This window comes from Bemisia tabaci, chromosome 6, assembly GCF_918797505.1.
Source record: "Bemisia tabaci chromosome 6, PGI_BMITA_v3".
NCBI lineage: Eukaryota > Metazoa > Arthropoda > Insecta > Hemiptera > Aleyrodidae > Bemisia > Bemisia tabaci.
In genome coordinates, this window is record NC_092798.1 from 23,868,988 (window position 1) to 23,896,865 (window position 27,878).

General features: G+C 39.6%; 1 protein-coding gene across 1 annotated transcript in view; it reads right to left on the reverse strand.

Annotated features, from left to right (window-relative positions):
• Cngl (Cyclic nucleotide-gated ion channel-like) overlaps positions 1 to 27,878 on the reverse strand; it is a 327,720-nt gene that overhangs the window by 80,130 nt on the left and 219,712 nt on the right. Inside the window, exon 5 of the mRNA XM_072301180.1 lies at positions 1,527 to 1,705. Coding sequence (XP_072157281.1) covers positions 1,527 to 1,705 — 179 coding nt within the window. The remainder of the gene's footprint in view (positions 1 to 1,526; positions 1,706 to 27,878) is intronic.

Consider the following 27,878-nt stretch of genomic DNA (forward strand, 5'->3'; position numbering starts at 1 on the left):
CCTGTTTTGAAATGTTGCGCCAAAAATTATAACGCTCTTACGGAAAAACCTGCATAAGGAAAGTTTTACCAGTGGCGAAGTCGAAAAATGCGTACTTCAGCTTGCGACATTGCAAGTTTCCACGTACACTTCATTTTTTTCCAGAAATATAACGTTTTTCCTTGAGTTTGACAGTTTTCTTGAAACTCGCTTTAATTTTCCTCACTCGGTTGAATATATCCTTGGAACATTTCAAAGAGATATTTTGATTGATTCTTGAGAAAAAGTGAATATGATCGGATATTCTAAAACGTGGCAAAGTCCATACTCACTTATTAACTAAAATCTTCAACACAGGCAGTGGCGATTTTTCATAATTGGTAACATTGACTCCGGTCATTAAAATGTATGTAAAATATTCGATCATTAATGATGGAATTAAAGAGAATATACTTAGATAGAAGAAGTACTTTGATACTGGACAGTACCTATACACGTTGAGACAAGGAGCTTCTAAGGCTCAGAAGGGCAGCCAACCTTCCCACAGGAAAAACACTAGAGCAATTCCCCTTCTCAATCTTGACATGCAAAAATCAAGCCAAGATGGCCAAGAAATGTTCGTAAATGAGCCCTCTCCAGCAAAAACGAGGAACTTCATGCGAAAAACAAAGTCTAACGCGTGCTATGATATTATATGAAACGACCAGTCATAATTGTCGTAATAATAAATAGTTCTGGCTAAAATGAGTTCATATTATGTTAGCCCTTTTGGAACCTAAGAGTTCCATGTAACTTCATCAAACTTAAACTTTAAAATTGCCGGCATGTCCGTATCGATGGTGAAACTCTAGAAATGCGTATCTCAGTTTGCGGCGTTGTAGACTTCCTGTCATACTTTCTTTTCTACATGAAAAACCATTGAACGTCATTCTTTGAAAAAATCAGTGATTTTTCTTAGCTTTATGAAGAATATTCTTTGAAAATTTCAAGTCATGATGCTCGCCTTAATCTCCTTTTAAAAAAACAAAATAAGACCGGATATTTCGAAACACCGCCACTAATTGTGAGATACGCATTTTTTTTTTAGTTTCGCCGCCAATATTCTCCCTATCCAGTTGGCTGATCATCGAAATCGATAGACAAAGCAATAGACAGAGAAGACAAAAAGGATATGAAGGGATCCTATTTGTGGAAGCGAGTGGTTGCAATGGATACAGGACGTAGGTATAGACTAGCTAACGGCAACCCGCGAGAGACCCGGTAGTTAGTCCATCACTTACCCCCTTAGTCTATAAGAACCACCCACTTCAACCAATAAGATCGCTCTATACTCCTTGTGTCTTCTTTGTCTATAGCTTTGTCTATAAATTTCGATAATCGGCCGGTATTCTAGGAAAAAAAAAAGTGTCGGTCAACTTTGAAGAATCGCCACTGAACACAGGGCTGCGAAAAGGGGCTTATACGTGTTGGGGCAAATCTTTCAAGGATTTCCTGCATGATTGTGTACACAGTGAGGAATACAGGAAACGGATGACAGCTTCTCTAACCTGCTTCCTGAGCTTTTCTCCGCCGGCTGCGTTTCCTCTGGCTTCTGTTCTGGTTTCGACTTCTCATCCTCAGACTGTTCAGACGATTTCTCCTCCGGCTGCTGCTTCGGGTCGGTTCCTTGTCCGCTACCATCAGGACCTACTCCGGTCTTGTCTACCATCATTTGAGGATCGATCTGCTGTAAAAACAGAAAAAAAGGAAATCCATGGTTAAAAAAAATATCCTCTCTATTCTAATAAAATCATTTTTAAGACGCTTGATGGACAGACTGAGGAAGGGGAGTAAGACGGTCGATGCGCAGGAGTTAAAAAGGGGACTTCAAAGGAAACAGTTTAAATAGAGCGGATCTCTACTTTCAGAGGCCTTTGTTTAGTTATGGACAGCTATATGTGGCGGGTGGCCCTGTCAAGATCGACTTCCAAAAAGGGATTCGAAATTCAGAGTAAGGAGAAAGTCATTAGGAATATTTTTGGCGGGCAATTTTACTTTGAAAAATCGTTGTGTAAATCAATTGAAATTATTTGCTCATTAATCGCCAACGCGCGATCACGACGATGTCGATGGCCGTGAAGCGGCCTTTCGCGGCGCGCAGCGCCCGGAGGGTTGGGCCGATTAACGGCCAGGGGGCATAGCCTCCCGGATAGATAATATATCAAAATGTATGCAGATTTGTCGTTCACACATATGCTCTTGGCGTGCTCTACAACAGCTTGAAATCTTGTAATTAGGTCACGCTCCTTCTTCTAAGAGACGTTCATATGCGCCTAGACGAATTCTGAAATATTTTACTCGAACCTTTAACTTCCGTTAAAGTTCTCCTAGGAAAGTTCTGCTGACAGGACGTTGAAACTTCAGTCGGTGCCGTCAAAATGGTCAAAGATACAGGAACTTCCGTTCTTGCCAACTCTGGGGGATATGAAGAAATTAATCAGTCTATTCACCCGCAATGGACCATTAGATCGGCCACGAAAGTGAGCACATCAGAATACATGTTTCTCCATCACAATTTCTCGAAAATTCAGGTGGACCTCGAGTATAACATGAAAAAATATTTTGTACAACTTTACTTTGAGGCGTTTTTTCAGCCTCGTCCTCGCCTTTTCCCGTCTATTTTATCATAAAACATCTTCGCCTTTCCCGTCTATTTTATCATAAAAACATCTATGTACTTAGGGAAAGTAGTTATGCATCCGTTGTTTCTAAATTAAGTTAGAAATTGTTGCTTCACTGCAAAATGTGGTCCAATTCTTAGCCTCCCCAGACGTTGATTCGACTCGAATAAATTGAGTTTGGTCTACGAACTCGGCAGCCGCGGGCCGGGGGCGAGCCGGCGGAGGACGGGTATCTCGGAGTGACGTTAAGGAGACGCCGAGGAGTCATGAGCGTCGGGGGAGCGCGAGTCGAGAGGGGAATTCACGGGTCATTCAGTAAATAAGACACTCGAAAATGTGGTCATTTCCGGTCAGAGCGTGCCGTGCGGACCTCGACTCGGCCGGGACCTTCCGTTCCGTCTAGCGCCCGGGTAAATCGATGTTCTCCTCCCGGAAAATTTTCAACCGGGCCGGTGAGATCCCAGTGCTCGCACGCTCCAGCCAGGTGCTGGATTTCGAGTCATCCTTGTAATCGAAGATTATATGGATTGCATTTTGCAAAAAGGAACCAGAAGCAATGCAATGATGCTAAGATTGTGCAACTTCATCTTTCGCAATAAAATTGCGGAAATCGTGAAAAACTATGAAATTTAGATAGTAATTTTTGTCTTAAATATACAGTTTTTAGCGAGTAAAATAGAAACTATTAATGGATAATCGGGGTTTTCCTCCAAGACAAAAGAAGTTGCACAATCATAGCAACATTGCAATGCTAGTGGTTCCTTTTTGCAAAATGCAATCCATATATTTTAGAAATCTCGCACCAGTAATAGTTACAGAGCGAGACAAAGAATGTGTTTAATCTATAATAAAACGTTGTATGAGGTCGGTACTTACAAATATTATTCATAGATTTACAAATAAATCGTAAAAAAATCGGAATTCAATTTCAAAAAAGGAGAAGGAAAATGGGAATGAAAAATCGAGTGTCAACAAAGCCGAAGGTAGGAGAAACGTATTTCAGCCTCGTTTCTTAATATTTCATTCGAATCTGAGTGACATTTCATTGGCATTATGGAGCGGAGCATAGCGAGTTCAAGTCTCGCGCTCAAAGCGCCTTCAATTTTGCAGACGCAACACGGACATCCATCACGTACGTATAGTTGTATCTCTGCGCCGTCATCAGCGCGCGTCCTTTCCCTCGCTCTATCTCCATGTTGTGCTGGTTCTGTTTGCCTTATTCGTGGTAGTGCTTTAAGCGCCACGTGAGAAACACAGCCGAAGATACGAGAACCGTAATTGAGCCTCATTTCTTAACTTTTTTCCTAAAGCCGAGCGCAAACGACTGATTTAATCGCAACAGGGAAATATTTATCGTCAAGCGCAAAAGGTGCTTTCCTGACGCAACAAGTATTTTTTCAGCTATACGATAAGCAGCAAAAATGTGATTTTGTAACAATATTATTGACTGCACACGAAAAAATTCACATTGGATCTAGAGTCCAGACTCTTGAAAACATTGACAAGAAAATGGACTCTTGATTCAATCAGATTTAAGCTTAAATCAAGAGGAAATCCGCTCAAATTAAGTGGCTTGGTTCTTGATTCAAGCAAAAATTCGATTGAATCAAGAGTATTTTTTCTTGTCAATGTTTTTAAGAGTCTGGACTCTAGATCCAAGCGGTTTTTTTTCCAAGTGTAGTTAATTTATTACCACGACTAGCAACTAGGCTATTTACTTATGAGATTGCGCATTTACTTTAAACTTTTAAATTTACTTGCTATAAGAGCTTTGAAATTTCGGTAATTACTTTGGATCATCAGAACTTAAAGGATGGATGTTATACTGTAGGATGTAGTTTTACTTATGAGCCACACATTGTAGTTCCCAAATGCAAACAGAAGTCCAAACACTCTTAGTAAAATGGACGTACTATCGGGCGTCCGACAAGACGAAATGTTTGATGCAACTATTCGGACTTTTGGGATGTGCGTGTTGCATAATAAAAATTTGAAGCCGTTTATGCTCGCAAGGAAAACATCGCATTACAACTTGCTGGCGGCACATTAATTTGATAGGCAAGCATCCGAAAACTACACCCCTTCCCCTCGTTGAATAAAATAATATCGATATCAGTGTCCTCGGATATCGAGATTTCAGAGTTGATAAAAGTTTCATGCATCCTGGAGCGTAGGTATGAAAATTGACCAGGTTGGCGGGTGCCGCATTTTGATGGCCAAAAGGCGAAACCCCGTATCTCCGTTTGCAACGTTGCAAACTTCCTGTCATCTATTCCTTTTTTTTTTTGGAAAACTAGTCACCGTGATTTCTTGAAATCCTCCCTGATTTTTCCTCTTTATCAGCAGAATATTCTGTAAATATTTCAAGGTATAAAGTCGACTCGTTTTTCCTCGCAGAAATAAAATAAATTCGGAAAATTTCAGGCACTGCAGTGTAGATACGCGGTTTCGTACATCGGCCAACAATTTGCAAGCTAGCAAGCTATCAAAGCCAGCAAGCGTCGAGAATCTAGGGTTAAGAGTCTCAAGGGTGACGGACGTGTTCAAGCTGATTTTTCTGTGATCGACGAAGCTTCGCAGCTCTTTTTCCCTCCCTACTCCCTCCCGCTCTCCTACTTTCCCGACACCACACACGTCTTCCTTGTCTTCGATGAGAGCTTTATTATTCACGCTTCACTGGGCATCGTTTCAAGAGCACCTCGTGGCGTGGTTTGCGATCTATCGATTTATCTGTCATTTAAACCTATGGAAAAGGATCGATAAACAGGGTGTTCGCAACGAACACCTTGATAATCGATCTGTCACCATAGCCTCAAATGGGGAAATATCGATAATCAATCAATTTCGCCTCGTCACTGCTCCCCTTTCTATTGGACGGGGATGTGTTTATACACAATCGCAGTGAAAGAGCGTTACCCAGCTGTAATTGCAGTCAAAGTTGATCTTTAACTGACAGCCTTCGAGGAACATCACTTGTCAAAAAGGGCTGCAACCTAAGTACTCGAATCACGGTGCTTAACCTCGTAAAGACAAAACGTGTCCATTTTGCCGAGATTAGCTTGTAGAGTAACACATGTAACGTTAAAACCGTCTTACACAAGTTCCTATTTGTTAATGTATTGTGAGAAAACTGGCTGAAACTGACTATGGCATGAAATGAATCACTATGTTTATTACTTGGGCTCCTAAATAAAAAAGGACGTATTATTTTCCACGAGGGTCATATAGAAAGTATGGTCTCTTCTTCCAGCCAGTATTGTTCAATCAAAAGGTTTTGATAGTTTGGAATTGCGGGCATTGGATCTTTAGTTCCTCGTTTCCAACGTTCTCTGTGAAAATGGAAGGGGAAAACTGAGAGTTCTCAAGATGTTCTATTGAGGGTTAGGAATGCGGTAAAAAATGGGGCCAAGAAACATCCGGAATCAATAATAATACCAGGTAGAACTGAAAAATTGCGCCGAAATTGATAATGCACAGCAGGGTTGCGAGTTTTTGGATGATAAAACCATTTCTCCAAAGCGTCTAATAATCGAGTGTGAAGTCAAGGATCCTTACAAAGATGGTTGTGTTACCGAGAAATTTTTAAAAATTATGAAACAAAAGTTTCGTACCTCAAATAAATTATGAAGACAGTTCAAAATTGAAAATGTACATTATACATGCGCAAGATGTTGAAGATGACACAATCATGAAAAGAGTGCAATATGTTTTTTCCTTCGTTCTACTGTACGCCCCTAGTAGAAAATTACGCGTAAAATTCTTAAAGAATATAGTTGATATAGGGACAATGATAATGACGCACAACCCATAATGACTATGTTTGAGCTTCCTTTAAAAAGTGGAAAAAGATTTTAAAACCGAAATACGTATTTCACTAATTACATAATTGATTTACCTAGAACTGCATAGTCAGAGTCCTCTTATAATCAATAAACGTGGAGAAAAAAGAAATGTTGCTCTGTCACCTAAGTGCTAACTTATTTAATAAATTTTATATTAATTTCAAAATTAGATGTTATATTAAATGCATATACAAATGTAAAACTTTTGTAAACGGGGATCATAGAACAAAGATTAACATTTATAATTTAAAATTTAAAGTACTGTACCATAAGAATTTATATGTGAATATTATTTATAGTGACGTCACCACGGCTAGGAACTTATGATCATTACCTTGTGATTGTACCTTTCCAGTGGTAGGCGTTACGTTAGTTTTATGGCAATAATGATTTCAATCCCGCCCAGAATACAGCATTGCTATCAGATCAGAATCAAAAGTGTTTTTACCACAAAGGTAGAATTGTAATCACGACTAGAAAGGTAAGTAGGACCTGAATTCTTAAGAGGCATTGTAGGAGCAACGATTATTTGGACCGGGTTTCTCAGAAAAGAACCAATCCACACTCTCGAAAAATTTGAGTTAAGAACGTTTTTGAGTTTTTTTTGTCGTTTATTTTCTCCTGCCAAAATCTGAAAGTCGAAGAAAAGAAAATAATTTTAAGAAAAGAGGGGCTACAGTTTATTTCCTACAGTGAACCTTATGGAGGAATAAAACATCTAACCTCTTTTTCTCAGTTTCAACTTAATATGGCTTGGTTCCTCTCTGATGAAATCTAGAGTCCCTTTATACTGAGAGTCAAGACAACACCCCCTCATGGAGTTACAAACGGGAATAAAGATTACAGAAATTGAACGTTTTTTGTAATCTTTGATCGGCGCATTCTCAAATTCCTTTCTCCGTTCCTTCTCTCATTCCGTTTGTTCCTTGTCGAGCCCGTTATTCCCTGGTCCATTCCAGATTATAATCTTTGCAATCGGTGAAAATGTAATCTTTATTCCCGTTTGTGACACTGTGAAGGCCTAAAATACGGGAACCAATCAGAAATGGATTCACATTGTCTTGACTCTCAGGTTAAATGGACTCTAATGAAATCGGTCCATTCTTGAGTCCGCCGATGAAAGTCGGGAGACGATTGGTGAGTCTGGCAACGCGGGTGTACGAACATGAACGGAGTAAGCATTCTGGGGAGGAGCAAGAGACGGAGGGCATCTAAAAAGAGATATCATTCATATTCGGATTGGGTCGTCCATCAAAAAGTGAGTCCGATCCGGGTGCGGGATGTGAATGCTGTGCGGGTTGCGTCCTCTGCTCCTTTTCGCCTTGTTCGCCGGCTTCGGCAATTGAGCCGAGGAAGTCGTGGAGCCACCCTATCGATTGCCCCCCTCCCCCCGCGCCCCCTCTTAACCCCTCTCTAATACCCGGCGAAACCGATTGAAATACGCGCTCAATTCCAAGTTTTTGAGGTTCGCGTCCGAATTGAAGGCCGCGGCGTGGCGTGGGGGACTCAAATCCTGAATTATCTTTGATTCGCCTCTGATTTGCTCCTCGCTCCGGAAAAGATCAGGGCAGATAAGATTCATTCTTAAATAACCTCCATTTTGGGGTTAAGAACTATTATCTCTGGTTCATCCGTAAAATCACATGTTTGTATTAGGCATTTACGATGTTTTTAAGCGAGCCGTGCAATAATAGTATGGTACTTTTTACAAAATGTAGTCCAAATCAGGAACAAATGAGGCTTAAGTGAGGAATGATTTTGACCTGTTTCAATCCTTGCGAGAAAAAAACTGTGTTTCACCTATAAAAACACGTTGTATAAGGCTGGTACTTACAAGCTTTATTTATAGGTTTACAAATAAATCGTAAAAAAATCAGAATTCAATTTCAAAAAAGGAGAAGGAAAATGGGAAGGAAAAATCGAGTGTCAACAAAACCGAAGGTAGGAGAAACGTATTTAAGCCTCGTTACTTAATCTTTCACTCGAATCTGAGAGATTTTCATTGGCATTATAGAGCGGAGCATTGCGAGATCACGCCTCGCGCTCAAAGCGCCTTCAAATTTGCAGACGCAACACGGACATCCATCACGTACGTATAGTTGTATCTCTGCGCCGTCATCAACGCGCGCCTTTTCCTTGCTCAATTTCCAGGTTGTGCTGGCTCTGTTTGCGTTATTCGTAGTAGTGCTCTAGAGGCCAGGTGAGTAACGCAGCCGAAATTAGGAAAGACGTAATCAGGCCTCATTTTTTAACTTTATTCCAAAATTCGAGCGCAAACGAATGATTTTATTACAACAGGGAAATATTTGTCGTCGAGCGCAAAAGATGCTTTCCTGACGCATCACGTATTTTTTCAGCAATACAATAGGCGCCAAAAAGGTGATTTTGTGACAATATTATTGACTGCACTCCCTCAAGATATTGAAATTACCCCAAAGGGAGATTCGCATTCTTGCGCAACATTGGATTTCTTCAAAGAGCGAGTAGTTGAAATGACAAAGCTCAATAGAGAATAAACCGATTTATGCTGATTAATGCGTTATCTGTTGTTAAGTTATTCAGATTTGACAACCTCGAGGGTCGGGTCGCTTACTGTCTGAAGGAGTAAAACATCCAGCAGGGTTGCCTCTCGCGAAGTTTCGAGTGCATTGATCAGTGGCTACTTCAACGTAATTTGGCAATATCTAGTGCCTAGTCGACCGAAGACTCGCAACAAAAACACCGGGATCTCCACAAAGCCACAGCTTCTTTGTGATGAAGCGCTCGAAGTTTAAGAATTTTCATAAAACTTTTTATTCTTGACTCTGCTTCCCTATTGATTCTTTAAACACTGGAGTGGCTTTCGTGCACCAGTTCCACCCAAGCGAGCATTTTTGACAAAGAACTTTATCTGGAACTTGCGGAACAGTGTTTGTGTTGCCAGTGAAGCTTTTTAAGATTGCAGTGCACTGTGTGAAACAAAAAAAGAAGCAACAAAAAACAAACCCGGCACCTCTCCGTATAGCTCTATGAGTCATTTCTGATGGTATACGATGGGACCTCCAATGTCACTTAAAAATCTCACTTCATAGAAGAGGGCACAACTGACCGGAATCAAGAAATACAAGCCTACATATACGTATTACATTTTGTCGAATTTATCATCTTGTTTGGTTTTTTTTTATGAGAGGGGTATAAGCAACATTTTGAACTAAATGTTAGTGAGTCCTATAGTGTTAGTGTGTGTGAAAAAATTATGATGATTTCTAATATATTCCTTGCTGATTATGGCGTCAGCCAGAAAAGTGTGATTGCACCAACCAAAAGTACGGTAGATTAAACCATATTTCTGAGTAACTTAATCATACCTGTAGCTGGTGTAAATTCATTTGTCTTGCGCCAAAAGCAGCCAGGAATATGATCGTAATCATCATACTTTTTTCCGTATGTTCTTTTTAATCCAGAATATTCCTAAAATCAATCTCAAATCCTTGTTTTTTATATTTTTCGATTAAACAAACAATAAAAATAGGTAACATTAAAAAGTAGACATCTTTAAATGCAGTCAGGTTGATTCTAATGAGTGCCTTCCAATATCAATCTCTGAGCTGTGGTTTGAGCTTGGTTATCTCAAGTTTATCTTTTTTTCACAATCAGTACTTGTTTCCCTAGCTTCATTAAAACTCACAAACAAAAAACCCTCGCTATCAATCAAAACTGCGCAGCCGCATTTAATTCCTTTCCAATCCACTAATTGGAATATCAAATTTAAAAAAAATTTGAACCCACCCCATACCTTTGAGTTGATTTCATGGAAAAAAAGAAGATGAAATAGAAAAATTGGTAATCCACGTGTTTGCGCGTATAATTGGAATTTCATTATCGATCGGACGTTCAGGGGAGGGAAGGGAGCGGGAGCAGGGGTACGAGGGGGAGGGTCGGGATAGGAGGAAAAACTAAGCCCGGTCGAGGGAGAATGATGAATGTTGCGCTGCATCGGTTCGGAAACCGTTTTTTACGCGGTGTGTATGCAAGTGTCGGCAAATGGCTTGGACGCGCGCCAGCCGCGGGAAATTGGCGGACACATCCCGGCTCGCTTGAGCCAATCCCAATTACGTGATAAGATGCTCTTATTCATTCGCGGTTACGACTCGAAATCAACAAGTTACCAAAGTGGAACTCGGAGCTTTTTCCTTCGTGCACTGGAGAGGGATTTATTTATGCCTCTAAGCCCCTGCAAGTTCTGCTCTCGCCCATCCCCGCTCCGCAACTTACATTCCATCTCGAGTATTATTGCGAATGTTTGCGCGCTCTTCAAAGTGTTGCGCTTTGCAATTTGTTGCCCGAGGAATAATTTTTTCCGGTGGTCTCGTTGTTTTTCTTGCGATGATTCAGGGTAACGTAATCATCATTTGGGGAGAGAGGAGATGATTTCGAACGAGCTCCGAGGGTCTGATGCGTAACATTATCGCGAATCAAATTTTTCTAAATATGAACATTTCTCATTCGCGAAGATCGATTAAAGTGTCCTTTAGAGTATTTGGATCACTTTTAGCGCGGAGAATCAACGTGATTGCATAATAAAACTCGTGTATACTCATTTTAATCTAAAAAAAAGAAGAAAAATTCAAGAATATTAAATATGTTTTGTTTCTGTACCAGCAAATTTTTATTTTAAGCCAGGCATTATGTCAAAGTTTGGTAGGATCATTGAAAGTTTTCTCTTTTAAAAATTGGCACTATAAGAACTAAGCCAAACATACTTTCAAATACTAATTAATTCTGTTTGGTCTGAAATTTTTGACGGTTATAAATATGACCGGTAGCTGTGAATTAACAGCAAAAAACTTAAAATAACCAAGAAAACATAAAAGTCACCCAGAATAACAATGTAAGTACATGCTCATTATAAGCTGAAATGTGCGGGTCATGAAATTTCAGCGTGCTCGAGTTGCTGAGTTATCTGCGCTAATTACCTCTCAACTCGGCTTCAACTTTCCCTCTACTGATAAGGCGCTCTGATGCGACGCCCTGAAGATGCAACATATTTAAAAAACGATTACGTATCAAAGAAGACAAGTGCAAGAAAAATCAAATGCTTCTACGCGCCTTTGACCGAATCGCGAAATCTGTGATACGTTTGAAACCTATTGGCAACGAGATACTTTCTGACGTTTTGGTTTATCTGTAATATTATTTGGACGTATTTCTGCCAAACAGTCCTATGTGCATTATGGCGTCAGCCCTGTTATGCATGTATCCTTATGGATTTCAGGGCTCATGTCTTAATGCACATAGTTCTGTTTCGCAGAAATACGTTCATTTACGGGTGTTCGGGCAGAGAAACCTACTTTAGGACAAATCCTTAGAAATAAATGTATACTGCTGAACCAAGCAAGTTTGACTTTCTCGAATTGAAATATGGGTCTATACAATGATATACTATCGATCTGGGTGCATGCTTGGACGAGGTGGGTGGGGTGGCGAATACAAATGCATTCCATTCGGAAAGAGACATAACTTTTTCTGCCCTCCAGTCATCGCGAGAGCACCCGGAGCGGACGCAAAGACAGGAGAGGAGAAATAACCCACATCAAGATGCACAGGAGCAACGCTTAACTTTGTCTAGACGGATGACGACGTGATAGGGGGCTTAGGGGGCGCGGCGTGGGGTCCTCAGCCTCACCTCAACTCGAGCAATAATATCTCGGAGTAATAAATTCCTGTCATAAATCACAGCCGGAGTGGAATAACACGGACCTCGCTCACATGTTCAGCAAAATGCTGAAACCCCCCGCGAAAAACAGCGGCGCAATTTCTCTTCCCGCAGGAGTCTCCGTCCTCCGGCTTCCTGAAATTCTGATTTGAAAATATTACACTTCCGGCTCCGGCTTCCTATGCTCAAATGCAAAAGCGAGGTGAAGGAATAGTACAGGAATGGGATACATGGTTTGGGAATTCCAATTTCCGACTGATCCTACAAAAAAGTTAAGGAGGCTGATTTCGTCTTCTTCTTCTCCTTTTATTTTTTATTTTTTGTTTATCAAAAAGAACGTAGCTCCATTTCAATGTTGCCAGATGTCCTAACTTAAAATGTCCTGATTTAAAAATATTGCACTTCTAGCTCCGGCTGCCTGTGCTCAAATGCAAATGCGAGGTGAAGGAATGGTACAGGAATGGAATACATGGTTTAGGAATTCCAATTTCCAACTGATCCTACAAAAAAGTTAAGGAGGCTGATTTCGTCTTCTTCTGCTTTTATTTTTTATTTTTTTTTTCAAAGTTTAGAGGCATGATAAAAAAAATAAAAAATAAAAGAAGAAGAAGACGAATTTTGCATCATCAAATCCAAAGCTCATGGACTCTTACACCGCCGTGCTATAAGAAAGAACGCCGTATGAAAATTCGAGAGTTGCCAACTTTCCATCGATAAAATGTTCATTTTTTAGGAAAGTTATGAACATTTTCCCTTGAAATTTTTAGGACTAATCGGTGAAATTGCGAGGAAAATTATCTGAGAAAATTGGAAGAAAAATATTCTCTGGTTTACCAGGAAATTCGCGTTTTATCAAAGGAAATTTGGCAATGCCTGAAGATTCATGCGGTATTCTTCCTTAGCACGGCAGTACAGCCAAAACGGCGTTATTTTTTGGATAGGATCTTGCAATTTAGGGATACCTTTACTGCGAATGCTCCTTTATATTGAATATAAAAATTTGGTTTTAGCCCACCGAGCTGTGTGTGCAAGGAACCGATGAAAGGTTTCAGCGTCCTTTGGAATTCGCATTGGTTCGGACGAAAATCACGAATTTAATTAAAGCAGTCTACTGCCCTCGATAACCTGCCATTCTCCTTGCCCATCATTGCCTCCTCTTCATCCCTCTCGAGTGGAGAGAAATTCTTTCATTACTTCGGCAACCGAACATGATCCAAGGAGGTGCCACACATTTCTGTGTTGTCACACCAACCACAAAATGAGACACATTCTTTCTATCCGATGCAGGGACACATCTTAATCCTTTGACTGGAAGGCCCGTTACATCATGGCTGCTCTTGATTAACTGATAAGTGAAAAATCGATAATATACTAATAGAAAAGCGACTTATTACTAATCGATTATGTGTGAAATTATACGAAGAAAAGAGGCAGAGGTTAGTGCCCTGTCCACGCGAGCTTGGTCCGCGGAAATCGGGCAAACTAGTTCCAGGAACTTGTTATAGCTCGGCTATAACTTGTTTCTTGAAATTCGAAGTTCGTGGAGCTAATTCGTCCAAACTGGGTCCAGGTGGACAAGGCCTAAGTCTCAACTTGGTCATTTCCAATTAATTGTGGTAGTCCTCCAATAAATTAGGTCACTAACCCAAATGTCGCTCCAACTTGAGTTGAGAAAATCGGCATATTACAAATCAATCATGTGTAACCTATCGGACGTATCACTATATACATACATTGCACTTATTTTCAAATCAATGAATATAAAATCGATAAATGAAAAATTGATACAGTCTGCAAAATTAACTGCCGATGATATACCTAGTTGAAGTCAGGCTTTCTCTCCGTAGCTGTGACGTAAAAACTTGAACTATCAACAAATAACAAACTGAGCTGCACCGTTAAATCAAATCAACTTTATTCAGCTTGATGCATTCTTACAGTGATGCCTTCATATTCTACAAAGTTTACAGCTTGCCCCTCAGTATTTCCCAACCTATTCTCAAATTGATGTGGCAACACTGGGTAGTTCCGTCTCCATCTACGGATATTGGACGCGTCGAATGAACAGGAAGTGTCGCGGAAACAGAACCGGAAATCGGCGATGAGTTCTAAAGCAAGTAAGGCAATTGGTTGCTTTTGATGTGCAATCACGTATATATGGGAAGGATCTTTATCCGTAATTAAAGGTCCGCCGATCGAATGAATAATTTTGAAAACGGTGGTGTTTTTTCCACATGAGGGCTGTGTAGGCTTGTTAACAGATTGTCATGATAAATAAATTGATTTTACTCTACTTTACTTTTTGGCGAGTAAATTATTCATTTACACGTGTACTATATTGCATTTTTCGTAAAATATGATTTTGTAGTATCATTCACGCATCACGCATGCCATTTAATACAACTGTAATTGAGGAACACGGATTGGCGTATAAGGAGTCAAAGAATGTGGTTTAACTGCATGTCTCCTTTACAAGAACATAGTACACTAGGTGCACTTATTAAATTTGGCACAAAACCACCTTAATATTTTCAAAACATGTAGTATTTTTTTCCATAGTACATACTTTTTTTTAACTTTTGAAACAAAATTAATCAATGGAGAGCGTACACAAATTTCAAAATCATGAGTTGAAAAACGCCGACTCCAGCACAGTGCTGCCAGCACGAAAAGCGTACTAGCGCCTACAAGACTGCATGGATACTATATGCATTGCGCGTACAGCTCAAGGGATACTTCACGCATTGCGCGAACATCACAGTGCGTACGCGCAATGCGTGAAGTATCCATGCAGTCCTGTAGGCGCTTGCACGCTTCTCGTGCTGGCAGCACTGATGTGTTTGCCTTTAATAAATCTAATTTTCAAACTCGCGAAGTCATCGTTTCTCGAACTCATGATTTTGAAATGTCTGAGCATTCTGTATGGATTATTGGCGTTTAAAAAGATAAAACCAGCGGCGTGGCGTGAATTGAGATATATCGATTGATCTATCATTTAAACCTATGGAAAATGATCAATAATCAGGGTGTTCGCAGCGGACACCTTAATAATCGATTCTTTGCCATAGCTTCAAATGGGGAAATATCGATAATCGATCATTAAAAAAATCATGAATAATGTTCAACTATCTTGCGTTAACGCTCAGTGACAACAAGAGGGGTACCACACGAAAAACGAGATGGATGACTTTATGTGGGAAGTTATCTGTACATTACGCTGGAATAAGAATACGTTTGTCAGGAATCAGGTTCGTGGTTGGTCTTCATTCAGCTTTGATATTTTCTTTATGCCGACTTCCAACGCTGAAAATGGAGTCCTGAAAATGGGTCATCGGAGTCCTTGTTGAACGTTGACCCAAGAACCCATTTTCGGTTATTGTTCACTTTATACGAACATTTTTACAAATTTGTACAAAGTTACAAATTCTCACAATATCACAGGTAACTTTAAAGCTCAGGCCGCCATTTTATGAACAGAAGTGAAATGCTGGCTAGTTAGTCCCGATCTCACCAATCGCTGAAAATTACGAGTTGTGGCCCACTTTTAAGGCACCGCTCAACGGTGCATCGGTGATCTCTTTTTTCAGCTCCCATTTTCAGCGTGTGAAGTCGACATTTTTCAGAGCTTATGTTTCCTTGAGAAGGATTTGATTTCCATAGCTTTGGCCCTAATTAGGTAGCATAACAGAGGTGGATCAGGGATTATAAATCATGTGCCATCAATAAATTATTTCACCGAAGATCCGAGAGTTCCCCGAGCCACGAAACTTGTCAAAGGGCCTTTAAAAAGAGCCGCGCACTTCGTTAAACCCAACTCCTACTCTGTCGTGCTAAGGAAGAACGCCGTATAAACATTCGAGCGTTGCCAAATTTTATACGATAAAAGTATCATTTTTGAGGAAAGTCATGAATATCTTCTTTTGAAATTTGCAGATGGTTTAGATCTGGCTGCGAATGAAATTACCTGAAAAATCGGAGGAAAAATACTCACAAATTTCTCTGTAAATTCGTATTTTATCAAAGGAAATTTGGCGACGCCTGAAGGTTCATACGGCGTTTTTCCTTAGCATGGCAGTACTCTCCTTATCCCTTATTCCTCGTTCGGCGGCAGTTTCGATGGACACTCGAACGGAAAATCCGAGTCGGGCGGCTCCGAAATCTGCATTTGGTCCGGAAGTGAGAGTGTCTTTCCGAGCTCACAACTTTCCCCATCGATTCGCCCGACGCCCGACTTTTGACTTTTAACGAGATATCAAAAGAGGAAAGTTTTCTGTGTTGAAACCTATTCCAAGTTCCACACCCCCCACCCCGTCCCTCCGTTCGCCCGACCATCCTCCGCCTCATTTTTCTTCCCGTCCGCTTTTTCCGACTCTTTTTCGCGGTTGTCTTTAACCGCGGTCCGTCCCCGCTCCTGTCAATGCCATTATTCACGTGGTCTATTTACAAAATTACTTTTGTTCAGCGGTTGGCTTCCGAAAATCTTTGTTTTTGGAAATTATCCCGATAAATTACGCGGCTCGTCCTTTTCACCCCATTAGAACTCCGACTCGGATACTTTCACCCCATTTTCCTCTTTTAATTCCTCAGCTTTGCCTTTTTCCTTATTCTAATACGTGGGAGTTGGACGCGCCTCAAGCCGACCCCACTCACTATTTATTTGTCCAACTTTACCGCGATGATCTGTCTCATAAAGTCCCAAGATGACCGTTAAAAAGCCAGATGGACTAGACCTACCATTTATATTTCCATGTTGCTGAACTTTCTCCCACAGTGGCAGTGGCGTGGCGTGCTTTGCGATCTATCGATTGATACTCCACTCAAACCTATGAAAAAAGATCGATTATCAGGGTGTTCGCAGCGAACACCTTAGTAATCGATTCTTTACCATAGCTTCAAATGGCAAGATATCGATAATCGATTCTTCACGACACGCCACTGCACAGTGGATGACATCATCCTCCGCGTCGCTGTTTAAGCAGCACGTGTTCGGGCTTTCGAAAGTGTCGTCTACTGCCGTGCTAAGAAAGAACATCGTATATTCATTCAACAGTTGCCAAATTTCCCTCGATAAAATGTTTATTTTTGATGAAGGTTATGAACATTTCTCCTTTAAATTTTCAGGAAATTTAGGTAAAATTGCGAAATAAATATTTGAAAAATTGAAAGGAAAATCTTCGTACGTTTACCTGGAAATTCGTGTTTTATGAAAGGAATTTGGCAACGCCTGAAGGTTCATACGGAGTTTTTCCTCAGTACGGTAGTCTAGCTTCTCTTTCTTTTGGAATGTTGAGGCTAAAAATATCGATGACCAAAGTGCGGAACCACGTAGCACCGTTTCAGACTTCCTGCCATACTTTATACTTTTCTAATCTCTTCCCTAGCTTTCCTAAAGCTAATCAATGTAAGTTCTTTAAAACTTCCTTGATTTATAGGCGCAATTATTAGAATATTCTGTGCAGATTTCAAGTTTTAAAGTTGGCTTGTTTCTCTTCGAGAAAATCAAATCGAAGTCGACATTTCGAAACATGGCAATAAAGATACGTAGTTTTTCACTTTGGTCATCGATATTCATAGCCTGTACATTCAAAAAGACGGACAAAACGATATGCTCGAACGCCCGAAAACATGCCCAAACATGGAGGATGATGTCATCCAACGCAGGAGGAAAAGCCAAGGTAATGAAGAGATGCCTAGTGTTTGAAAAATTAAACCGATGTACAAATGAACGCGTACGGTTTTTTCTTCTTTCAAAAGCAATCTACGTGAAAAAAAGAGAAAATAATTTGAGTTTGGCATCAAGAGGATTTCCTCTTAAATTTAAGAACAAAATCACCCAAATCAAGCAGGTTTCTGAGTGATGAAAGCGATTTCCTTCTTGATAAAAGCATATGTTGCTCTTGATTTAAGAAACATTTATTTTTGCTGAACACTTCAAGAATCAATATTTTTCCAATGTAAGTGAGAGACTGTCAACCCTAGTCGCTGAGTCCGCCTTTTTACCCTCAGAGGTAAAATTTCATTGCCCTGAATGTGAGCGGGGCTGGAAAAGCAGCAAGTTTGATGACTGTCAAGCGAAAAAATAAGGACCGATTCTCAGGAATGATTAGTGTCTTCAGAGGAACGGCATGATGAGATTTTTCCGACCCGGACCCCTCCACCCCACCCCCGACCATGTTAATTAATTACTTCAGCCAGGTCCCCTCTCCCACGTCAAGCGGACGTACAGTGGTGCCGCATCACCCTGAATTTTTCTGAATTTTCTGTCACATGTGCAGGAAAAGCGATTAAGGCCGAACATGGCAACTGCGGAGGTGTATTTGGGGAGGAGAGACGTGGAGGTGAATCTAGAGAGCGCACTCCTATGCACCGGTGATTATGGAACATAAATTATCTGCCCTAAGCAGGAAATTCAGATCATTGCCGCCACGTGGTGCAAGTATGGTGGTCAAATTTTCAAAAAATTTTGGCGGTGGAAATCCGTCCGTAAAAGAAAAAAATCCGTCCAGGCAAAGAAAAATAATTCCGGCCAAAGTATCACAAGTGCCACGCAACGTTTAAATATTTCCGCCGCCATTTTATTTTTTACAGAGAAATTGTTGGTTGAATCCGTCTAAAAATTGCACTGAATTTTATCGGCAGCACGAAGAAAATTCTGTGAAATTTTCGGCTAGCTTCGTTAAAAAATTCCTCTGTAAAAAAATGAAATGGCGGCGGAAATTTTTAAACATCGTATGGCATTTGTGATGCTTTGGCAGAGTTAGGAACGCACAAAAATAAAGATTGAGAACTATCATGCCATGATATTACAAATGAGTCAGTCTTTGAAATCTTCCTTTTATTCTATCCCGGGTGGAACGAGGTGGCCAACTATTTTTTTTATATATAATTAATCATTTCACTTTGGTGCTGAAACGACAAAAACAAAAAAGGAACGACGAGTAACTCCCATTTTTACTTTTTCTTTTTATACTAAAAAGCAGAATGAATTTTGACCAGACAGGAGCCAGGATTTAATCATAGGCGTTTTCGGCTGGGCACGGAACAGAGTGGAATGATTCAAACAGAAAGGCCAGCAGCTATGAAATCAATGTCGGTGCAATCTTGTGTTTTTAATCTTGTCTATATTTCTCTAAAAAATTCACTAGTTGGCATTAGATATCCTATGCCTTACCCACTAACTGTTGAAGATACATGCTTATTTACCCTCCAAAAATTTGGATTGGCACTTGTAATTCACCGCCCAAAAATCCTCATTAATTCAATGTTTAATACGTAATATACGATAGCTTTTATAAGTCAGTATGAATGGCTCGTTTCATTCTAAGATAAAGGAAAAAATTGAGTGAACATTTATTTTGCAGACCAAAACCAAGGAGCTCTGAAAGCGTTCAATAGAAACTGAGATCAAGCAAAATCAAAAGCTTGCTCTTTCCCGTTGATCATACGGGCGGGTTTCTGTCAAACGGAACTATGTGCATTATGACGCGGTCCCTGTTATGCATATATTCTTATGGACCTCAGGACTCATGTCTTAATGCACACAGTTCCGTTTGGCAGAAATACGTCCGTGTGAATTTAAATATTATTTCCAACTACGCGAACAAAAATTTTCTGTCATGGATCAAAAGAAATTCCAATTAGCAATTTCCGGATGAGAACTCTCATTGAGTCAACAGGGAATTTCCTTGATTCAAACCAAATGTCTCTTATTTCTAAGAGACATCCTGCCACATCTCTAATCCTGAATTATCCCTAATCGAATCCTGGGTTCACCTTAAAGGGATTCCGGGTGACTCGATGAGAAAACTTTCACGGGAATTATTAACTGGAAAATTTTTCTAGCTTGAATGCGAAATGGCAACCGTCCCTTACGGTAGAATCCCTCTCAGCAGCTTTTTCCCTGTTCCCACGGCGGTTACCCGTTGATAACATAAACCACGTCAGATTGACGCGGTAGTTTTGAGTTATGGTCCGCGATCAGAAGCACCGACAAAAAGATCGCGCGGAGCGCCGCAAGCGCGCCTACCGTGTGATTAGCGAGTGTTCAGTTAATATATACAGAGTAAGATGAACGATCAAGTTAGGTTTCAACGATGTAGAATTTTTATTTATACTTTAAATATGATACAAATATGGTGAATTTAGGGGTACACGGTGCTAGGTCAAAATGTCCAAAAGTCAAAATGTGCATCACAAAAGCAGCATCATTAATAATGCAACTAATGGCTTGAAATTTTCAATCGATGTTCTTGAATGTATTAGAGAACTTTTGGCATCGAAAACTGAAAATCACTATTCTCGACTGTAAATAGTGTCCCGGACAACGGATAGAGTTTACATCTTAAGCGTATCTCGTTTGTGGTGTTTGAAAATCTCCACTTACGGTCATTTTATTTTTTTGAAGGCGAAAAAATCGATATCATTCCTTGAAGTTTTTATAGAGTTTTCTTCGCAAAGAGAAGAAAAATTACGGAGGTTTTCAAAAATTGGCGTCGAGTAGTTTTCCGCACATAAAAATGGATCGCTTTAAGCAGAAAGGAACCAAGCCACATCATTCATCGTCAAATTTAATTAGGAAATTTAATTTTTTACACGAAAACGGTTGTTCGGATTTTTGTGAAAATTTCAGTGAATTTTCTCCATAGTACGAGGCGAATTCCTAAAAGTTTTCAAGAGAATTTGCACAAACGTTGTCTTGTAAAAAATTAAATTGCTTAGTTAAATTTGGTAATAGCTGATGTGGCTTGGTTCTTTTCTGCTAAACGCGGTCCAAATAAAGTGTGACAGGAAGTCTGCGACGTCGCTAACCGAGATACGTGGTCTGCGGTAGTTTCACAGTCGATATTCTTTATTACGCCCTGAGTAACAGCCTCCTTTTCAACACCTCCAAACGGAGTGGAAGACATATAAATTGGACGTATTTCAATCAAAAGGAACTATATCTATTCTGACGTAAGTTCTGAGATCCACAAGTGTGCATAAATGGCAGGGCTCATGTGAGAATGGCAGTTGTGTTCCTTTTGATTTAAATATACGTTCAATTGCTCTCGGTGTGTGGGAGTGATGAAATTCACGAATAATGTTCGCCACTAACCGTAGTGTACCTATGCATCATTTTCTGAATAAATGTATCATTTAAGTGGATGTTTGTCCGAAAGCGCTTGAATTCATCGTTTGTTTTTCTGAGGTTCTCATATTTTTTGGCTCGATTACTTCCGGCCATAACTCCTCTCAGACCTGTTTTCAAGTCTTAAAGACTTCCTCGAATTACTGGAGTTACATGAGAAACAGTACAAAATAAGAACGTTTTCTTATACAGTCGGCAACATAATATTTTAAAATGTGTTATTCAAAAGCAAACTATTTCTGTATAGGTACCTATTAAATAAAAAATAAATAAATAAATAATCCAATCAAATTCACACGTAAAATGCGTAATAATGTATTAAAATGGCAGGATTGAAAATGTTAATTATTGAAGGAATCTGTAAGGGAAAACAGGAAGCACATCAACCACCGATCAACTATTTAGTCATATTTACCCTCCCATGCCCAACAGTGGCGTGGCGTGAATTGCGATGTATCGATTGTTATGCCATTTAAACCTATGGTGAGGAATCGATTATTAAGGCGTTCGCTGCGAACACCCTGTTTATCGATTCTTTTCTATACGTTCAAATGGCATAAAAATCGATATATCGCAATTCACGCCACGCACTGATGCCCAAGCCAAGTCAAATCGACCCGAGGCTTGCTAAAAATACGTGCTTCGCGGGTTGTATGAGGTCGGTACACATACGAGCTTCAGATATGAGTATAAAAATACACCGTAAAAAGAGAATCGGGCATCAAATTGAAAAAAATAAAAATAAAAAATAATCGAGTGTCAGGGAATTTTTTTGACAACTACTCTTTAAAAACCCAAGCCCGGTCAAATCAACCCTAATTTCTCCTCTGCAGGATTAATGCGGGGCCCGGGGGCCGGTGTATACAAACTTTATAAATAGTTCTGACATCAAAAAAAAAAAAAAAAAAAAAAAAAAAAAAAAAAAAAAAAAAAAAAAAAAAACTTCTCTACATAATCTGAACGACACCCAACGTATAGAGCGGAGTACTGAGAGTTCACGCCTCGTGCCAGGTTTCAGGACATTCCGTTAACAATTTTTCGTCTGCGCACCTGTTTTGTCCAGTAGTTAACGTCCACGCGTAAAATAAGCAACAGTCGCTTGGTCCAAGCGTCATATTTTAGCCCGTATGTAAAATTATATTTACAATATCGAACGGTGAAAATTGAGAGAGAAGGAGGTGTTGTCATGGTACCTCATTTTTAAAATGAAATGTTACTTTCTTCTTTTGATTCGCCTTTTCAAATTGTCATTGGTGAATATTTGGTTTTATCTCTATCCTTAAAATTTTTGATATGAAATATACCTTATATATACATTTTTTTCTTTTTTTAATGAAAACATTACTTCATTTTAAAAATATTTACATTTTTAAAGCGTGACAAATATTTGTAAAATATTTTCCAAGCGATGGCATCGATATTAATGTCAGTGAGCCGTAGTTATATTGAAAGAAACTATACAAACATGAATAAAGAGGGAAAAAAACCAAGAAGCACGCAATCTATGGTTTTAACCCTTTCCTACATCGATATTTTAGAATTAAATACTTCCAATTTTGAGCGTTTGGTTGCGCGTACACCACGCTGCAGCACAGTAAAAGCACAAAATATAAAAGAAAAAATTAAAGTGCTTTGGAAATCATTCAATTTGATACGGAACCACCTTCATATTCACAAAACACACATTATATTTTCCTTCAATACATACTTTTTTTTTCATCAATATAAATGATAATAATCCATGAAGAGTGTGCAAACATTTCAAAATCATGAGTTGAAAAACGCTGACTCCGCGAGTTTAAATATTAGAGCCTAATATAGAGCGGAGCGGAGCGGCGTGCTGCCAGCGCCAAGTCCACATTAGCGCCTACAAACCTAAGGGGATACTTCACGCATGGCGCAATGCGTGAAGTATCCACTTAGGTTTGTAGGCGCCATTGCGCGTCCTGCGCTGCAGCTGGCAGCATGCCGCGCCGTGCCAAGGCGCCTCAAGCTACTATTTCACATAAGAGGTGTTGCACATAATTAAACTGACTTTATAGCACTTCAACCTAATATTAATACCAGCATATTGAGTATGCCGTAAAAAAGATTTTATTTTGAATCAATAATGAAATCGCTGAATGAAAGCGGGTTTCTGCTTGATGTAAATTACTTTTTTTTTATAAACATCCTATATTCTTTAAACAAGCATTATTTTCTACATTGATTGAAAGGAAAATCTTTTCTGCGGTAAACTTGAGCATATTTCTGCTTGAATCAAGTCACTTTTTCCTCTAAATAAGTTAAAAATCATGGTAAACGTTACTGGATCCAGATATTAGGACTTAGCAAGTTCTTCGACTACCAGCTCTCTTTTTATCGTCGTCTCTCGATTTAATTTGCGAAGGAACTTCGTGCTTTTGATGCCATCATTCATGATGCGTTGAGGTGCCTTCAATCTGGTATGATACTGTGCAACATCTCCATGGGGAAATAGTAGCTCGAAGCGCCGCGGCATGCCGCGCCGACGCCGTCGCAGAGTTATCGTACACAGGAACAATTTAAGAGCTTCTCGGTGAGGCAAATCAAAAGATTTATCGGGCTCAGGTATAACATGATGGAATTCTCTTGAAAAATAATTAAGTCGCGTTGCATCAAAGATGTGTAGAGAGTTTTAAAAAAAATTTCTTAATAGATTTAACGCTCCTCCATTATTACCAAAAATCTCAATTACATATTTTTCTCCGTTGGACCAAACAAACAAAGAAAACAAGCAAACCCTCATTCTTTCAAACGTTGTGATAAACTTTCGTTTGTATTTCGGGTGGATCAATTAACTTTGGGTTTCAATTGGTATGTGGACCAAAACTCCCCAGCCAAAAAAACTCGTGAACGTAAACTACTGGAAAGACTAACTAAGAAAAACTACTGTGGACAAAAAGTCGTTGACGAAATGTCGTATTGCCTCGTGCCATCGCGCCTTCAATTTTGCAGACGCAACGCGGACATTCATCAAGTACGAATAGTTGTATCTCTGCGCCGTCATCAACGCGCGTTCTATCTCTTGCTCTATGTTCATATTGTGTTTGTTTTCGGCTGTTTGAACGTTAGCATCCAGCCGTAGATCGGAGAAACGTAATCGGGCCTTGTTTTTCGCAAAAAAGTTTATTGGCGCGGGCAGTTTATCTTGACACAGAAAATCTGTGCTCTATCTACGCTACCAGTGGTTTGTGAATTTAATTCATAACGAGCAACAATTAAATATTCACTGATTGTAGGTGAAAAGCTGCACCGTTTTTCTTCCCGCTAGGATATTTTGCTATTATTTCATTTTTTTCTTTTTAAGATAGGAGTTAATAATACAACTACCACGCGTGATTTTGATAAGAACAATTGGACTGCATTTTGCAATTTGGAGCTATACATTCTGGATCTTCTGTAAAAACACTTATGTGCATAGGGAAACTAATGGCACATACGTTGTTTCTAAACCGGGTTAGAATTTATAGGTCCAAATTGCAGAATGTAGCCCAATTGAAGTGTGAACTACTAATCTTGAATGATAAGAGAAACACAAATGTCGGAATCTGATTTCCTCAAAGTCTACCCCTCCCCCAAAAAAAGTGTTAGAGGCTGATAAAACTTGATAAGTATGTACACAGTATACCTTCACCCGTGGCGTGATTCATTGAATTAGTTTAAGTACTTATTGAAACCTTACCAAACCAGAATACAGAGTGTATATCAATTGGACGTATTTATGCCAAAAGCAACTAAGTGCATAGGGTTTGCGTGAGATGTAGTTCCTTTTAGCATAATTACTTCCAATTGAAAGTCTTATGCCAGGAGCTTACGCTTTTCTTTGTTTTTATCCACGAACCTAGATCAATCCCCTGCCAGCCTCGGTGGAAAACTGCCGCTGCATGTTGTCAAATCGCTTTAAAATCCGTTCGCCATTCTGAAAAAAATGGCGGTGTCTCAATACGAAAGGACGTCGCAACTATTTTGTCTCGTCACCGAGCACTACGGTAACTCTTGACCAGTTGATCCTGTCATTCCCAGCCGAGGCTTAATTTTGAGCGCCAATGGGATTAAACGACTTAATCGCTTGGTAAAAGACTAATCGCGCCGCACAGCCATGGAATTACACGGCTTCTACTGTACGAGTTCAAAAGGTCACGCGTCGCGAGGGGGAAAGAATCATGCTTGCTAATTAAAAATTGTTGACCGGCTGTTACAAAAAAAAAAAAAAAAAAAAACTGTGCTCGATGGCCATAATGATCTGAAATGCCTGTTTTGCATGGCTTTTCCTTTTTTCAAGAATATTTGAAATTTGCCCTCGACTAAGTACCTTCAACTCAATTTTCAGTTAAAAAATTTCAAGATATTTATTTTATATTCTTTCACCTAAAACTATTCATTTTACTATGTCTTATAATTATAATAGAATAAATTGACCAAAATTTCCTGTTGACAGCAACTCTTCAGGTGGTTTTGGGAACTGCATCAACAGCAATTTTAAGCCGTAATGATTTTTTAGTCTACATTGGTGTAGAATTCCAACGATGACTCATTCTTTTTACAGGAATGCTGTAGAGAAGTTTTAATAGCAAGTCGTTCTAATTGGACGTATTCTACTGCAGAATTTATTTTTCCGTGGTGGAAGCTAAGAAAGTAGGAAATGTGAGGGGGAGGGAGAGAAACACAAGGTTAAAAGGATTAAAAAGGGAGGCAGGTTAATGCCCAGCCTCCCCCCTCCCGCGGTGGTGCCTTCCATGTATTTTTCTTTTCTTTGAATTCAACTCTAGCTACTGTCAAGAGACCGGGATTCCTTCGTACTACTGCATTATTACATTTTTCCTTTAATATTCAGGAGTTATTGGTTGCTGATTAATTGTTTTTAATAGCATATAATGGCATCCGTGGCAATTTTTTTTTACAAAATCCAATAAGCACCGTACTCCCGGCATTATCAATCATTCAAAAAAAAAAAAAAAAAAAAAAAAAAAAAAGGTGAAGTTATATTAAACCGGAGGTGCTGTATAAGCCATTCGCTGAGGGGAACACTAACCTACCGCAATAACAAAAAAAGTGTGGATGAAGATTGTTCTTTCAACAAAAAGGATAGAGGTGTTTTTCTGTGGTCAAACGCCGCCCACGCGCAGCCCACCAGGATAAGACAGCCGAGAATGCTGGTCTCGTGTGAAACTTCAGCCCGAATGTGTCTGCAAAAGCTCTCTATTTTTACATCAAGTAATTCACTCTCATTTACCTCCTCTTCTCCGTACTCAAAATGAGAAAATTCTACTCTTGGATGAAATATGAAAAATTTTAATTTATATTAAAATGTCTATATTTTAGAAGTGACAAAAATTAATGACGAATTTCAAGCAAAAACTGTTCAATAGTTCGTCACCCTCCGGCCAAAGTATCACCAGCGCCATGCGACGCTTAAAATTCCCGCCGCCATTTTATTTTCTTACAGAGAAATTGTTCTACGTAGCGTCGTAGCTGTCCAAAAATGTCACTGAATCCATTTCTCTGAACGCTTTCTTTGTAGAGAAATAAAATGACAGGGGAAATTTTGAGACGTCGCATGGCGCTTTTGATACTTTGGCCGAAAGGTGACGAGTTTTCAACTGGAGAGACTAAACATGAGCCGAAATTTGCAACTTCGCAATCGGAAAGCATGCATTTTCCGAGCTTAGCGATCGACAAATTCAAGGTATTTAGAAAGTGATCATTATATAGAAAATCAAATGGAGGTCATATCTAAATACGTTAAAGTTCAAGATGGAAGATTTTGATCCCTCCATGTAAGGTTATTAAGGTGGTTCCTAAAACCTCTGTAAATTAGTGCCTGGATTGTTGAACCGTCATCGACCAGCCCAGAGGCAGACCTAGCAATTTGGCAATACCGGATTTCCTCCATTTAAACCTATGTTAAATAATCGATTCCTGTCGGAGCATCTGGCCCCTCCAAGAATCGATACAATTCCATAGGTTTAAATGGAGAAAAACAATGTTGCCAGTTTGCTAGATCCGCCAGATAACGATTCAACACAGCCGCTGTGAGAAGTGGACTTTTGGGGTTCTCAACTACAGATCGCGTTATCAAAACCAAAACTGATCCTTATCATTTATTTAAGGGAATAAAACAATTCAATCACTGCTCACGTCGCGTGTTAATCCCTTGCCCAGACAGAATTTGAAATGACACTCTTGAGCTTGTAAAAACATGCGAGAGAGTTGACCAAGATATTTTCGTCCTTGCACCTCCCTAAGCTTTTACTCTGTTTGTCACTGTCTACAGCGCGTTTCTTTATTCTCGTAAACAAACCCGAAACGCTATTCTGCCGTGCTAAGGAATAACACCGTAAGAGCCTACAGAGGTTGCCAAATTTCCTTCGATAAAAACCGAATTTACTGGAAAAATTCTACATATTTTCCCCCAGAATTTTCAGACGATTTTGTACGCAATTTAATCTAGAGTATCAGAAATTTTCAAGCAAAAATATGTTTAAATTGCGCAAAAAATACACGTTTTATCGAGGGAAATTTGGCAACTCTCGAATGTTCATACGGCGTTCTTC